This window comes from Callithrix jacchus, chromosome 3 (assembly GCF_049354715.1).
Source record: "Callithrix jacchus isolate 240 chromosome 3, calJac240_pri, whole genome shotgun sequence".
NCBI classification, from domain to species: domain Eukaryota; kingdom Metazoa; phylum Chordata; class Mammalia; order Primates; family Cebidae; genus Callithrix; species Callithrix jacchus.
This window is the reverse complement of record NC_133504.1, coordinates 15124748-15140067: the sequence shown is the minus strand read 5'-3', so window position 1 is coordinate 15140067 and position 15320 is coordinate 15124748. Positions and strand designations below refer to the sequence as shown.

The following is a 15320-nucleotide window of genomic DNA, read 5'->3' as shown; positions in this document are numbered from 1 at the left end:
GGTGAAACCCCGTCCCTACTAAAAATAGAAAAATTGGCCGGGCATGGTAGCACACACCTGTAATCCCAGTTAGTAGGGAGGCTAAGACACAAGATTGCTTAAACCCAAGAGGCAAAGGTGAGCTGAGATCCTGCCACTGTACTCCAACCTGGGTCACAGAGGGAATAAGACTATGCCTCAAAAGAAAAAAAAAAAAAGGAAATAAGGAAACTACATTTGTATCTTTAATTTCCACTTACTATTTAAGAAATAAGTGGGATACAAAAATTATGAACTTAAAATAACTCAATATTCCACTGGTTTCACTGATCTGGCTAATACAATTTTTCAATATTGACAGGCATAACAAAGTGGATGAAAGTTAATTTTCAGAACGTCTGCTTTGTAATTGACTTCCAAGAACATATTCAAAATTACTTAGTTGATTAGAGAATTATTCAGTAATAATAAAACTAATCACAAGTGTGTTAAGACTCATGTATGTAAAATTTAGGTTTTTTTAATATTTAGGGATTTATAAATACATTGGTTGTTCATGACCTTTGGTTTGGGTAATCTCCATTTAGAGTAGTTCCATAATTAAGTCGGTAATTCGTACTGTTTTCCTAAATGGAAAAGCAAGAGCAGCCTATTGTATGACTTTCCTTTCTTTGGGATAGTTATGAATGTTATTTTTAGATCTTTTCCTCAGTGAAGTACCTCCTTTTGTTATGTTAACAGGAATCTGGCAGCGGATCTTCTCCTCATGATTCCTGATAATGAACTACATTTAATAAAACTCTGTGCTTTCTACCCAGGGTGTACTGAAGAGATCAATGACCTTCATGATAAGGTATGCTGATGATATCAAATACTGTGGTTTGGAATGCAGTGCTATGATTTTTTTTTTCTTTTTTACTTCAAGTTCTGGAGGACATATGCAGATCTTGAAGGATTGTTATATAGGTATACACATGCCATGGTGGTTTGCTGTCTCCATTCCCCCTGCCTTAACCTACATTAGGTATTTCTCCTAATGTTACCCCTCCCCAATCTCCCCAACCCCTGCTTTTGCTCCCCTAAACCCCTAGACCTCAACAGACCCCAGCACGTGATGTTACCCTCCCTGTGTCCACGTGTTCTCATTGTTCAACACCCACTTATGATTGAAAACATGCAGTGTTTGGTTTTCTGTTCTTGTGTCACTTTGCTGAGAATGATGGTTTCCAGATTAATGCATGTCCCTGCAAAGGACATTAACTCATCCTTTTTTATGGCTGCATAGTATTCCATGGTGTATATGTGCCACATTTTCTTATCCAGTCTGTCTTTGATGAGCATTTGGGTTGGTTCCAAATCTTTGCTATTGTAAACAGTGCCAGAGTCAACATACATGTGCATGTGTCTTTATAGTAGGACAATTTATAATCCTTTGGATATATACCCAGTAAAGGGATTGCTGGGTCAAATGGTATTTCTATTTCTAGATCCTTGAGGAATGCCACACTGTCTTCCACATGGTTGAACCAATTTACACTCTCACCAACAGTGTAAAAGTGTTCCTATTTCTCCACATCCTCTCTAGCATCTGTTGTCTCCAGATTTATTAATGATCGCCATTCTAACTGGCGTGAGATTATACCTGAATGTGGTTTTGATTTGCATTTCTCTAATCACCAGTGATGATAAGCATTTTTTCATATGTTTGTTGGCTTCACATATGTCTTCTTTTGAGAAGTGTCTTCATATCCTTTACCCACTTTTTGATGGATTATTTGTTTTTTTCTTTATATTTGTTTTAGTCTTTGTAGATTCTGGATATTAGCCCTTTGTCAGATGGGTGGATCGCAAAAACTTTTTCCCATTCCGTTGGTTGCCAGTTCCCTCTAATGATTGTTCCTTTTGCTGTGCAGAAGCTCTTAAGTTTAACTAGGTCCCATTTTTCTATTTTGGCTTTCATTGCCATTGCTTTTGGTGTTTTCATCATGAAGTCCTTGCCTATGCCTATGTCCTGAATGGTTTTGCCTAGGTTTTCTTCTAGGGTTTTTATAGTATTAGCTCTTATGTTAAAATCTTTAATCCATCTGGAGTTAATTTTTATAGAAGGTCTAAGGATGGGGTCCAGTTTCAGCTTTCTGCACATGGCTAGCCAGTTTTCCCAACACCATTTATTAACTAATTATAGGTTCAAGCAAATAGAGATGCCTGCAGAGAAACAAATGTATGGTGTCTTTGGTACAACAAAAATGATAAGAATAAAAAGTAACATTTATTGAACTTCTACTAAGTGCTTGGCACTCTTCTAAATCTTTACATATATTTATGTCTTTGTTCTCATAAAACTTTGAAAAGCAAGGGATAATTTTACAAAGAAAACTCTGAGAGGGTAAGGAACTTGCCCAAATTAGTTAATGGTGGAGTGAGAATTTCAACTTCAGCAAGTCTAATTCCAAATCCCAAGTGTTTTCCACTGCACACTTTGCATCTTGAAGTATGTTGTAGGATAACTCTTTAAAATAGACAACTTTTTTTTTGAAATTTAGTTATTTTTTATCATACTTTAGATTCTGGGGTATACATGCAGATCATGCAGGATAGTTGCATAGGTACACACATGGCAATGTGGTTTGCTGCCTCCATCCCCCTGTCACCCACATCTGGCATTTCTCCCCATGTTATCCCTCCCTAACCTCCCTACCCCCCCCACTGTCCCTTCCTTGGCCCCCGCAACAGACCCCAGTGTGTGAAAAAACAAAAAAATAGACAACATAGGATCCTTAAACAGAATTTACATGCATTTTTCGAAAGTCCTCTAAAAATACTTATTTGCAGAATGTAGGAATCTATGCATCAATATTATATGTAAAAACCAAAATTTCAGTAGATTATATTAAATTATAGTACATTTCTATATTTCAGTGCTATTAATCTATTAAAAATGAAGCTCTATTTTTATTGACATGAATATATGGTTACGAAACAGTTAAATAGAAAGCAGATCACAAAACTATGCATAGGCCATATGATTTTGGTTTGAAAATAACTGTGAAGGTATATATTTATTTTGTTTACAGTATATTTAGGAGGATACCTACAATTTCTTTTAAGAAAATGACAAGATATAAGTGTAATCTTTTCTCATCTTGAACTCTAAAATAACCAAGTTTTGTTTCACTTATTTGAACCTTGATGTTTTAATGCCTAGTGAGCGAGTAGCCCTATTCATTAGCAACAGATATTTATTGAGCATTGTATTAATACAGATTGGCCAAAACTGTGTGTGTGAGAGAATGTATGATTGGATATGTGTATGTGAATGTGTTTGTGTTGAGACAGGGAAAATACTTGTGAAAGGTTAAATGTCCAAAGTTACCAGTGGGTTATGAGATGATGGGATATTTTAACTACTTTATACACTTTGTAGTCTGTAAATTACTTGTTTTTAAAGCTATTCTTTGTTGTTTTAGCATGACAACTAAAAGCTATTTTATGTTGAAATTAAAATGCGTATGAAAGAAAGTGGGAGTTTTTAAATTATGCCTTATCTGGTAGGTTTGCATATACACTAACAGATATCCTCTGAGGCAGAAGGTACAGATGTTAATGTCAAGGCTCAGAGAGGCTAAATGACTTGTCTAAGCTTTAAGACTTAAGCTAATGACCTCACTTATTATTTTCATATCTTAAAGATATTTCCATAAATATATGCTCTTAATTCAAATAATTTTATTTATATCATTTAGGACAACTTTAGTAAGAAAACGACACTACTAATATTGGAAATATTTAGTAGGTGTATTATTTTTTATTCCTATAAATTTTACTAACATTGTCAAATGACTTGTTTTCTAGTGCAAGCTACACACAGTAGAAGAATATATGCAGTAAGCTGAGACAGCTTTTAATGATAAGGCAAGAATATTATTCACCTCATCGTTTCATCACACATTCTAAAAGACATAATTAGACTTTCTGGTCAGACTTCCTTCATTACTTTTTAGAAAGACTAGTGAGTATGTATAAAGGTGTTAATAACTCTGAACAATTTCACAAGTACAGATGCTCCTCGACTTATCATGGAGTTACAATGGATAAACCGATCGTAAGTTGACAATATTCTAAGTCAAAAATGCATTTAGCACACCTAGTCTACCAAACATCATAGCTTAACTTAGCCTTGCTTAAACATGCTCAGAACACTTACATTGGCCTACAGTTGGCAAAGACATCTAACGCAAAGCCCATTTTATAATAATAATACTTCATGTGATTTATTAAATACTGTAATAAAAGTGAAAAACAGAATGGTTGTGTGGGTATTCAAAGCACAGTTTCTACTGAATGCCTGTCACTTTCATACTACCATAAAGTCAAAACATAAGTTGGGGACTGTTAGTAACACCAAAAACTATATATTCACATATGACGTTTACTTATATAACTTTTAGAATTTTGGAAGATATAGGATAAAAATGACAAGGATGATCATCTTACTCTTCTTCTTATATTTGAAAATGAAATTTAAATGGGGGTCATTTTTTATTCCCTCTATGCTGTGAGCATTTTCAAGGTGAAGAATGTATGCCTCTTTCTAGCAAAGCACAGTAACTGCCATAGAGTAGTTGCCTAGTAAATAACTGGCATTTCATGGGTAACGATGGGGAAACAATATGAAATGTTATATATATGAGAGCCCCTTAATTCAGTTTGTTGTAATTTTTTTGAGAGAGAGATTGAGATGTAAAATGTTCGTTTTATCTCATTTTTAAACAATAAATATGAAATGAATGCATTAATAAATATGTTGAAGCAAACCATGAAATTATTTATCAACATTGTTTACAAACTTAAACATTTAAGCTTTAACAATTACAAACACATTAGAATTGATATAAACGGTAACTTAGTGATCACCTACATTATAGGGAAGCAGACCAAATTACTTGAGGGAGGATCAGAGTCTCAGTTTTAACAAAAAAAAATTAATGGGGAATGTGGCTTTTTATTTTATAGTAATGAAATTATTTCATGGCATTTCAAAATGTCAAAGCTAAAAACTTTTAGAGCTTCTACATTTTTTGTGTCTCTGAAATCAGGTTTCTTTCTTTCAAAAGCCAAGTGAAGTTAAATTAGAATGTAGAGAATATGTAATAACGCACACCCTTGATATTTGGTGCATTTAATGTAGTTTTTAACAATGATCAATATATTTTTTCTAACATAATTAATCTCATCATTTGGGTGCTACATTGCATTTGTGGGTGCTAATTCCAGTATCACAATCAGGACAATTTACTTTTATTTCTTGTATTAGGTATTCATGTGATGGAAAACTACTGACTCATTAGCTGATATCCCCTCTTATTGTTTTTAGATCTTAAGGGTATTTCCCTAAATATATTCTCTTAATTCAAATAATCATTTACATCTATTTTAGACAACTTTAATAAGAAAACCATATCAGGAAAATTGAAAGTATTTTGTACTTACACTATTGTTTTTATCCCTGCAAATTTTAGTAACATTATTTTCAAATCAATTATTTTCTAGTGTAAGCTACCCACAGTCGAAGAATGTATGCAGTTAGCTGAGACCGCCCATGCAGATGACAATATCTTTGAAACTGTAAAATATTACTTGTTAAGTCAAGAACCTGAAAAAGCCCTTCCTATTGGTATTAGCTTTGTTAAAGGTAAGTTTTAGTTGGTAGTATAATTTAAAATATACTCATTTATGTGATCTTTGTATTCATATTAATGATTGTTTTACTTCATTTTTGCATTGCTATAAATACCTGAGGCTGGGTAATTTATAAGGAAAAAAGATTTATCAGCTCATGGTTCTGCAGGCTGCACAGGAAGCATGACACTGGCATCTGCTCAGCTTCTGGTGAGGCCTCAGGAAGCTTTTAGTCATGGAAGAAGGTGATACATGAGCAAGCATATCACTTGGTGAGAGCAGCAGCAGAGAGAAGGGAGGAAGTGAGAGAAAGAGAGAGAGGGAGGGAGGTGCCACACCCTTAAACAACCAGATCTTGTGTGGACTCAGAACAAAAACTCACTCACTCATCACCAAGGGGATTGCACTAAGAAACTCATGAGGAATCCACCTCCATAATCCCAATGCCTCCTTATTCCAACACTGGGGATTACATTTCAACATGAGCTCTGGAGAGGACAAACATCCAAACTATATCAATGATCATCTTAAAACCAATAACTAGTCATCTTGAATAAAAAGGAGAGTGATACTGATGTGAGATATGGCATCTCTTGCAATTTTATGGTCTGGGGTCCTGAGAGAGGATAAAAAGGTAGGTAGGACTAGAAGATAAAAAGGTAGGTAGGACTGACTGACAGAAAATTCATTATATGTTAAAACATGGAGGAATAAATTTTGAGACTGTTATTTAATGAATCTTTCATCTGGTTTTATTTTTCCAGAATATATCAGTAGTTCAGACTGGACTTTGGATACCATATACCCTGTTCTTGACCTACTGAGCTATATTCGTACTGAAAAATTACTCTTGCATACATATACTGAGTGAGTACTTTTCTGCAAAATGAATAAGCAAATCTATTTAATATTTTAAAGTGGCTCCATTGTGGTATTCGATGAAAAAACAGGATTATCTTGGACAGGTAGCTATATTTGTAGAAAAAATGTATTTTTATTTGTTATATTTTTAAGAAAAAATGTAGAAGTCAGCTTGAAACAGAATATTAAATATTAGTGGTCCCATTTAATAATATCGGGTGCATGTATGTTTGTATATATATGTACACACACATGTACACCTGGTTTAAAGAAACCAGGTTCAAAGCTTTGGACATCAAGTCCTTAAGAAACTCATGGTCGTGTTTATTAAACATCCATTGTGTGCAAAGCATCACACTGGGCTTGGGGGAAGAAAGTAAAGGTGCTAGAAAGTAGAAAATAGACACCATCCCTGGATTTAAGTACCATGTAAAGACATTGTTATCTATATAACTAAAGCCTTCAGAGACTCTTGTACAATTTACAAAAGAGGCTTTGGGCTCTTTATGTTTTAAAGCCTATATGGAAAAAATGATGCAGCAGCATGGGAGACTGGCTAATTCCCTTAGCAAGAACTGGAGAAGACATTCTTTACCCTTTCCTAGAGTCTACGCAGTATTCCAGGAATCCCTCCATCTGACCAAAGGAGTTAATTATGGATAAATTACACAAAGAAACAGCCGGGTAATAGAGAAAAACAAGCAGGCAAGAGTTAAATACTATTTAAAGGCTCTTCTTTTACATTATAATTGATGATATAGCATAAATGTCTGACTAAGAATTAGGAACTGATGAATAAGTCATTTTTCTCGAGTATAGAAAATTTTCTAAACATATATTGCCATAAATGTCACCTTTCAGAATATAGAGATCCAAGTACATGAACTGTGTGTCAGAGTAATGATCTATGCTTCAAATTGTGGAATTTACAGAAATAAATATACTCTCTTTTAGAGCTCGAAATGAGTTGCTAATACTATGTGGTTACATCGGTGCATTATTGGCTATCAGAAGGCAGTACCAAAGCATTGTTCCAGCACTTTATGAGTACACAAGGTAAAAAAGGTTTTTTCTTCCATCATGACATTAGAGCAATTTCTTTCACTAAGATAGATAGTCTCTAAGTGGATTATAGAAAGTATCAAATATATTATTACTAGTATCATATATTTACTCAGCATGTGCTTTATAATAAAGCAGCACATAAATTAGGGATACATTCGGCTGTAAATAATAACAATTCTGTTACTAGCTTAAACTCCTAGGGTTTATTGGTCTTTCATATCAAGACACTTAAGATGAGTATTCTAGGGTTGTCACTCCTGTGCAGTGATTTCATCAATGACCTGACACTCCCTTCTTTCCACTCCGACATTTTTGGATTATTTCCTCTTGCTTGAGTATCCATGGTTACAAGGTAGATGCTAGCTCTCCATGAAATATGACTGCATGCTAAGAAGGAAAGAGCGGTAAGAGTGGAAGATAGCACCAGGGACTCTTCCAGGCAAGACCACGTCATTCAGGAAGGAAAGTCCTCCTTAGGGTTTTAGGCCCACATCTCACTAAAAGAAAATGGGAAACCAGATGTTTTAGCTTTTCAGTCTCTACAGCAGAAAAAGCAAAGGGAGTTGAGTAGCAGATTACTTACTATTTTAATATTTTATATTCAATGATAACCTATTAGCCATACTCCCACATTTTCTAACAACTTGTTTAACTTCATCCCTTGTACTGAAAACTTCTTATACTATAAAATAAATTCACAGTGCCTTCCATAAAAAGCTACTTCCAAGTCTAGTAGTTAGCTATGTGGCTTAGTAGGAGACCATTCTAACAATGCAGAGAGGCCTGTGGGGAAGCAGTTTTTCTGAGTTCATATGTGTCAGGGGATTCTGAGAGAATCAGGCTTTCTCATTCCTAACTTCTCCCCCTATTGTGAAGGTGAAACACTAGCTGTCACCAAGTGAAAATAAGGAAATGTGGAATTAATACTATCAGCATGCTCAGGGAAAAATCTCTTTCTACATAGGTAGCATAACCAAAATTGGAAAGATCATTTAACAATATTAAAAGATATTATAGGAGCAATAGGATATATCACATCGAAGTAAAATAGTGTTTAATGAAGTATGTTCAGCTATATATAATAATAAAAGTAAAGAGAAAAATTCTTAATTAAGCATTAAATTAATATAAAAAAGAAAAAGAATGGTTTTTATTTGCAAGGGAACAGATACTTGAGAGAATGTGACTAAGTTTAGGGAATGTGTTAGCTTAGAAAGAGAAATTAATGACTTCCTAGTATTCAAGAATTTATCTTCTCTGACAATTCCACCTTTGTTTTCTTGCTGCTTATGGTTATTTTTCTAACCCACTAAATATATGATTCCGCAAAGTTTCATTCTCTCCCCTTCTGCTTTGCTTTTCCCTCCTCTCCATCCCACTCTACTCCTGCAGCTCCACACTCTCCCCTCTCATTTCTATACTGTGTCCTTCAGAAACCTCATCACTTTTTAGCTTCACCTATCACCTCTCTGGAGGTAACTCAGTGTTTCATGTTCAGGCATAGCCTACTCTTCAAGCTCCTATGTGTATATTCAACAGTTTGCTAAACTCCAGCCTGAAAGTCGGTATGCTCAGAATTCAAATCATCTTTCTTCTCAAATCTGCTTCTCCTGTGTTCTCTTCCTGTCATTCAAGATTAAATGATCAGGGTCATGGATAAGTGTTCTCTCTCACTGTGACATCAGCTGACTTGTCCAACCATTCTCCATACATTATGCAGTTCATTTATTCATCTACTCACTCAGTTACTCATCCACCCAATGTTTATTGAATAGCTTTGACTTGCCAGGGACTCTGCTAAATATACAGGTGAGCATGTATATGCATATAGTAGAAAATATTCTATATGTATGTTACATATAATGTATAATCTCTGTATCCAGAAATATATAAATCTAAAATCCCACTTAATGTTGGCTTTTTCTGATATCTTAGTTTTGGTATCATATGTTAATTTGTTTTTCACACATTCAGTCAGCTATTAAAACGTCGGGAGGTGTCAGTACCTTTAAAAATCGAGTATCTTTCTGAGGAATTGGGTGCATGGAGAGCTTGTACACAGTCCACCAACAGGTGAGTTAATATGAAATAAAACTTGGAATGCAGAAGGTATTTGATGTTATACACAAACTTGTTGGAAGTATGCATGGTCTCATTATTAATTTTAGCAAATAATGAATCTGGGTTTGGTTTGACATATATACAGCAATAATTTACAATGCCGTACATTTCTGCCATTGAGTGCTTTGTTTTACTATAAATTAAGTCTAGAGGTGATTTGCCTCCATCAATAAAGGGGAACTAAATAATCATCAGGGATAATTTCTAATCTAAACGTCAAAAATTCTATAATTCTACCAAATGAAATTTTGACATCTGTTGAAAATATAGATCATTAGAAGATTCTCCATATACACCCCCTTCTGATTCACAAAGAATGGTTTATGCAACTTTATTAAAGAGACTAACAGAAGAGTCACTGAAAGGAATTATTGGACCAGATTACGTGACTGGATCAAATCTTCCAAGTCATTCTGATACTCACATTTCTTGTCTTACGGGATTAAAAATCCAGGTAAAGCCTAATGTCAGCATAACAGGTGTATTCACCATTTTCATTTGTTTATTTTTTGAAATGTTATCTTAAAATAAGCCTAATTTGGGTGAAAGTAGGTAATTTAGGACTGGGGCCCAGTACGCAAATATTACCTGTAGTGCTTCCATAGTTAGTACAAGTGACCTCTTTCTGCTTAAAATAAATTCAGATACAATCATTGTACTGACTCTTACCATAGAAGCAATTCATGTAATAAGTATACTTAGTAACAAATGATATGTATACTTTGTAACAGCCATGTTTGAAAATACATATAGGTCATATCCTGCGGGAAATAAATAAGGAAGACAAAGCAACAGTCAGCAACAGATGATATATCACAGTAGATTACATTAACTTGCTAGTCACCATCCGTGATGAATAAATACAAAGCAATTTAAAACTCAGACATGTTTATTATATTGTTACTATAATGTGCATGTTCTTATGTAGAGTTACTGAACTTTTCAGCAATTAAAAATTATTGGAATCAATCACGAGGGATGTCTAATTGCCAAGGATTAGACAACAAATGTACAATCAAATTAATGATGATGAATGATGCCAGAGCCTCCCAATAGGACCCTATCTCTAAGAAATAGGGAAGTCTTTATCATCTTAGAGCCAGGACTAGTTGTAGGTGTCTCCATGAACAAAGCCAAATCCCCTGCAATGCAGATTGAGCCTATGGATTAGACCAAAACATCCCCACCTCCCAATAATATACACATCTTACTGAACAGATTCTTATGTATTTCTAATGTAATGTGAAAAGTTACATTACTGCAATGCTTACATGCTAGGCCAGTGAAGAAGGTAGCCACCCAAAATAAATGAAGTAGCTGGATACTGATGTAAACCCTAACTATAGCTTAGCTTGCCACTGTAAGCGAGTTAAGTCTCAAAACATAACCAGTATGTTCCAAATGACAGGTCATATAGTTGTATATACCTTTATTATCCATATATGTTCAGAAATAAAGAACCAAACCAGGAAATTCAATAACTTTTAGTTAAGAACAAAAAGCATTATGAAATTTTGGGGGTATGTCATCAGTGCCATTCTCTGCCCTTTGTATACCATTTCTAGTACTTGGTACCTTCACGTTTCTTTTCTCCATCTGACCTCTTTGTAGCCAAACCTACATCCAGGAAAAGATCTACTAATTATCTCTTATACACTGAGGCCCACATGACTGGTATAGATGGAGTCCTGTCCTGCCAAGATATTTCTATTTCAACAGAAAGCTGATGTGTTTGGGTTGTAATTGTGAAATTTCCAGTATCTACTAATAGGAAGCTTTCTACTCTACCTAGTCCTATGATGGGCTTTCCATTTTCTAGAAATAATTTGCTAACTACAAGTTGTATCATTTGAAATCAGACCCAGAACTCAACAGCTTTAGTACCTAATTAAGAAAACAAAATTTGTATTGTATTTTGTTTTTGAAATGATGCTTTTCCTTCTCAGAGCTAGGTAATATAGATTGAAAATGTTTCACATCTAGTTCTTTATAACTACCCTGGCATATATCATAAATGATGGAACTAGATTACAAATAAGCTGGAAAATCACCTGACTAATCATATTTTAAGTCATACATGCAACATAAAACAATATTCTTCATCTTCTGGAAAGCTGGCCTAAAGAATCACCCCAGCTGTCTTGACATAGGCTACATGATTAAAATATTGAAATATATTTAAGCCTGCTACTAGGCATAAATGCTTTTATAGAATAAGTAAATTTTGTGGAAATTACTAGATTAACAAAACGTATTTGTCATTGGCAGTACTATTGTATTTAGAGTTTAAATTAAAAATAATTCTATTTGGACAGATATGAGGGTATAATGACAATGTTAAGACATTTAAAAATGTTTCTATATTTTGTTGCAGTTCAAAAACACCTAATTTTCTCATATTCTTAAATTTTTATTAGCATTGCCTAAATATGATGTGTTTTTTTAATTGCAGTGATTCTCTTTTTGAAAGTTTAAAAATACTTTGCAAATTTGTAATTTCATCTCCTCTTTCCTCACCTCTCACTGTGTGCAGGGCCCGGTATTCTTTCTGGAAGACGGGAAATCTGCTATCTCCTTGAATGATGCTTTGATGTGGGCAAAGGTGAATCCATTCTCACCTTTAGGGACTGGAATACGACTCAATCCATTCTGATAGAAGATATTTTTTCCATGCTTAATATTTTTTTTTTTTAAAGAAAAACTTTCATGCGTTAGTACTACCTTAATCTTTGTTGTTCAAGCACCAGAGGTTGAGAGGAGGATTGCAGGTTGGGAGATGCGGGAAATAACAGTCACTTTTATTCATTCACTTCAAAAATTAAAATGTGTATATAACTTAAAGGAAAATTAAATGCCTCCTTTATAAATAGTAATAGCTATGTTTGGGAAGGAGGAAACACTTAGATTATAAAGGACTGAATAAAAAGCATATAAAAGTTTCACACAGCATAAAAGGTACCAAAATATTATATCGTTGAAATATTGAAACATATTAAATTGTGCAACACCGAGAATAGTGCTAGACATATGTTACATACTTAATGGATATTTGAATGAGTATCTTGAAATATCAAAATGTAAGGTGTACATAATGATCATCAACTTAAACTTATGTTCTCCTTTATAAAATGCATAGTAAACTACTAATGTTAGCTATTTAATAAAAGTTTTCAATTATAAGTTTAGTAAATATTAATAAATGGGTACAGTCAAAATACTTTTTTTTAAAAAATGAAAACATTACTAGTTTTTTATCTGAAGTTTAACTGTTCAATTGTAAAGGTGAAAGTTATATAGGCATGAAAAGAATTTGGGGTTAAAAATCACAAAATGCAGTCGACTATATATGAAAACTTGCATTAGGAGATAAAGTGACTGTTTTAAGAGATTTGGCATGCATGGACATTAGTTTTGATTAATCCATATAATTACACAGTATACTCTGGTCAATTTATGTTAACTTTATTTAAAACACAATTTATTTCGCCGGGCGTGGTGGCTCACGCTTGTAACCCCAGCACTTTGGGAGGCTGAGACTGGCGGGTCACCTGAGGTCAAGAGTTTGAGACCAGCCTGGCCAACATGGTGAAACCCCGTCTCTACTGAAAATACAAAAATTAGCCAGATGTGATGGCAGGCACCTGTAATCCCAGCCACTCAAGAGGCTGAGACAGGAGAATCGCTTGAACCTGGGAAGCGGAGGTTGCAGTGAGCTGAGAACATGCCACTGCACTCCAGCCAGGGAAACAAAGATTGAAACTCCATCTCAAAAAAAAGAAAAAACACACATACAATTTATATGATGAAAATTAGTTTTAAATAAATGTTTGTAAAGAGATACTGGTTGAATTTTTAGATATGTCAATTTAACTTTTAAAATGTTTTTTAAAGTGCAAAGCTATGAAAAGGCTGATATGTGACTACATATATTTCAGTTGGACTAGAATTCTGACTTTGAAACTTATTAAATTAATGCATACTAAAAGAATTTTGATACTCAAGTTGTTTTACAAGATTTGCAATATAGATGTTTTTGTCTGACTAAAGGGTAATCGCATATAACTAGAATATTTGTGGCTTTTATTATCTTTAAACTTGTCGCATTTAAAATGTTTTTAAAACCTTAACAAAACTTCTTAAAGCTGGAAAAATATATATGTTATGTATCTATGTATCATACTGAGCACATAGACTCAAAAAGACATTACAGGTTTAAATTCCATTTTATAAAAACAATAATAAATATTATAGAAGAGAATATATGTAACTCAGAGATGCAATGGATAGTAAAAAGAGTACCTGAGAAGTATTTTTGTAAACTCTTAGTAATATCCCTAACTTAAATTTTTCTCAGATGAGGAGGATTAACTGGCACCTACGTACTAAAAACCCCTCACTTAAAAATGGCAGCCTCAATCCTACTGTCATTCTTTTAATTTTATTTTAAAATAAATAAATAAGCCTATCTTTTTGTGCTTAAATACTTCAAAGGATATCATTAAGTATATACACAATCATTACTTTCTTCTGTATTTTTAATGAATGTAGGAATATAATATTTTTATGTATAAAAGATGAAAAAAATTTGCAAGTCTTTAAACACATAAATACAATAGAAGAGCAACCCAATTTCTGTCTGAAATCTAATTCGGGTTGATGTGACCATCCTTCTACTATCTTTGATTTCTACAATGTCTGCTTCTTATTAATTATAACTATTGGTTTTTCATAGAATTATGTCATTTGACTCTGTCAATCTGTATATATTGTGCCTTAATATGAAAAACAAATTTTTTAATTTATAGAAGTATTTTATTAGATTTCATATGCATGAAACCCAAGCAAATAATATGAATTTATTTTACTATTTGAAAATGTTCATATTACCAATAATTACTTTGTAGGTTTAAATATGCAGGTTTAAATGATTTTTAAAGCATTGGGAAAATATTTTGCCTGTAAAAGCAGTTACCGGGTGGTTCACAAAATTACAACATCAAAATAGTTACATGTTGTGAAAATATATTTTAATGTCAATTAAGACAAATGAAATATATATACGTATATATATGAAATATGTGTATGTATGTGTATATATATATACATTTTGATGAAATTGTCCAGATGTTCAGGAACATGATTGTATTAGAGCAATGATTGTATTTTGTTGTCCTCGTAACATTTATACCCTTTTGATTTTAAGTCAAAAGGTATTCTGAATATAGAGCCTCACAAATTATTTGTAAAATTTAGGGATTCATATTTAGTATATCAGTAATACAGAAGACATCTTTATAGTCAACTCTTAATAAATGTTTATTCTACCAAATCTTTGAGATATCTATACCTAAATGAAATATGTACTTTCATGCTAAAATTATATATCCTGTTTGTGCTATAATTTGGCATGTCATTATCTAGATTTATATGGATGTATGTATTTCAGGTCCTTTAAATTTTAATAAATATTACTGTTACATTTCGATATGACATAGTTACTTGCTAAGATGAACAGTCATCTGTTTTCCCAAAACATCATTGAAAGACCAGTGTTTCTCCATAAATGCTTGGATCAGAGTCATCAGAGCTGTGAAAGGGCTAAGCTGTCGGAGTTG

At 33.4% G+C, this 15320-nt stretch overlaps 1 protein-coding gene across 7 annotated transcripts in view; it reads left to right on the top strand.

Annotated features, from left to right (window-relative positions):
• The window catches only part of WDR17 (WD repeat domain 17), a 125482-nt gene extending 110292 nt beyond the window's left edge, over nt 1-15190 (top strand). For all 7 annotated transcript variants that reach the window (XM_035292595.3, XM_078366228.1, XM_002745200.7 and 4 more), the window contains 7 exons: nt 721-832; nt 5530-5671; nt 6423-6525; nt 7474-7575; nt 9559-9657; nt 9976-10159; nt 12239-15190. In XM_035292595.3, coding sequence (XP_035148486.3) covers nt 721-832; nt 5530-5671; nt 6423-6525; nt 7474-7575; nt 9559-9657; nt 9976-10159; nt 12239-12358 — 862 coding nt within the window. In that variant the 3' untranslated portion in view covers nt 12359-15190. The remainder of the gene's footprint in view (nt 1-720; nt 833-5529; nt 5672-6422; nt 6526-7473; nt 7576-9558; nt 9658-9975; nt 10160-12238) is intronic.
• The last annotated feature ends 130 nt before the right edge of the window (nt 15191-15320 follow it).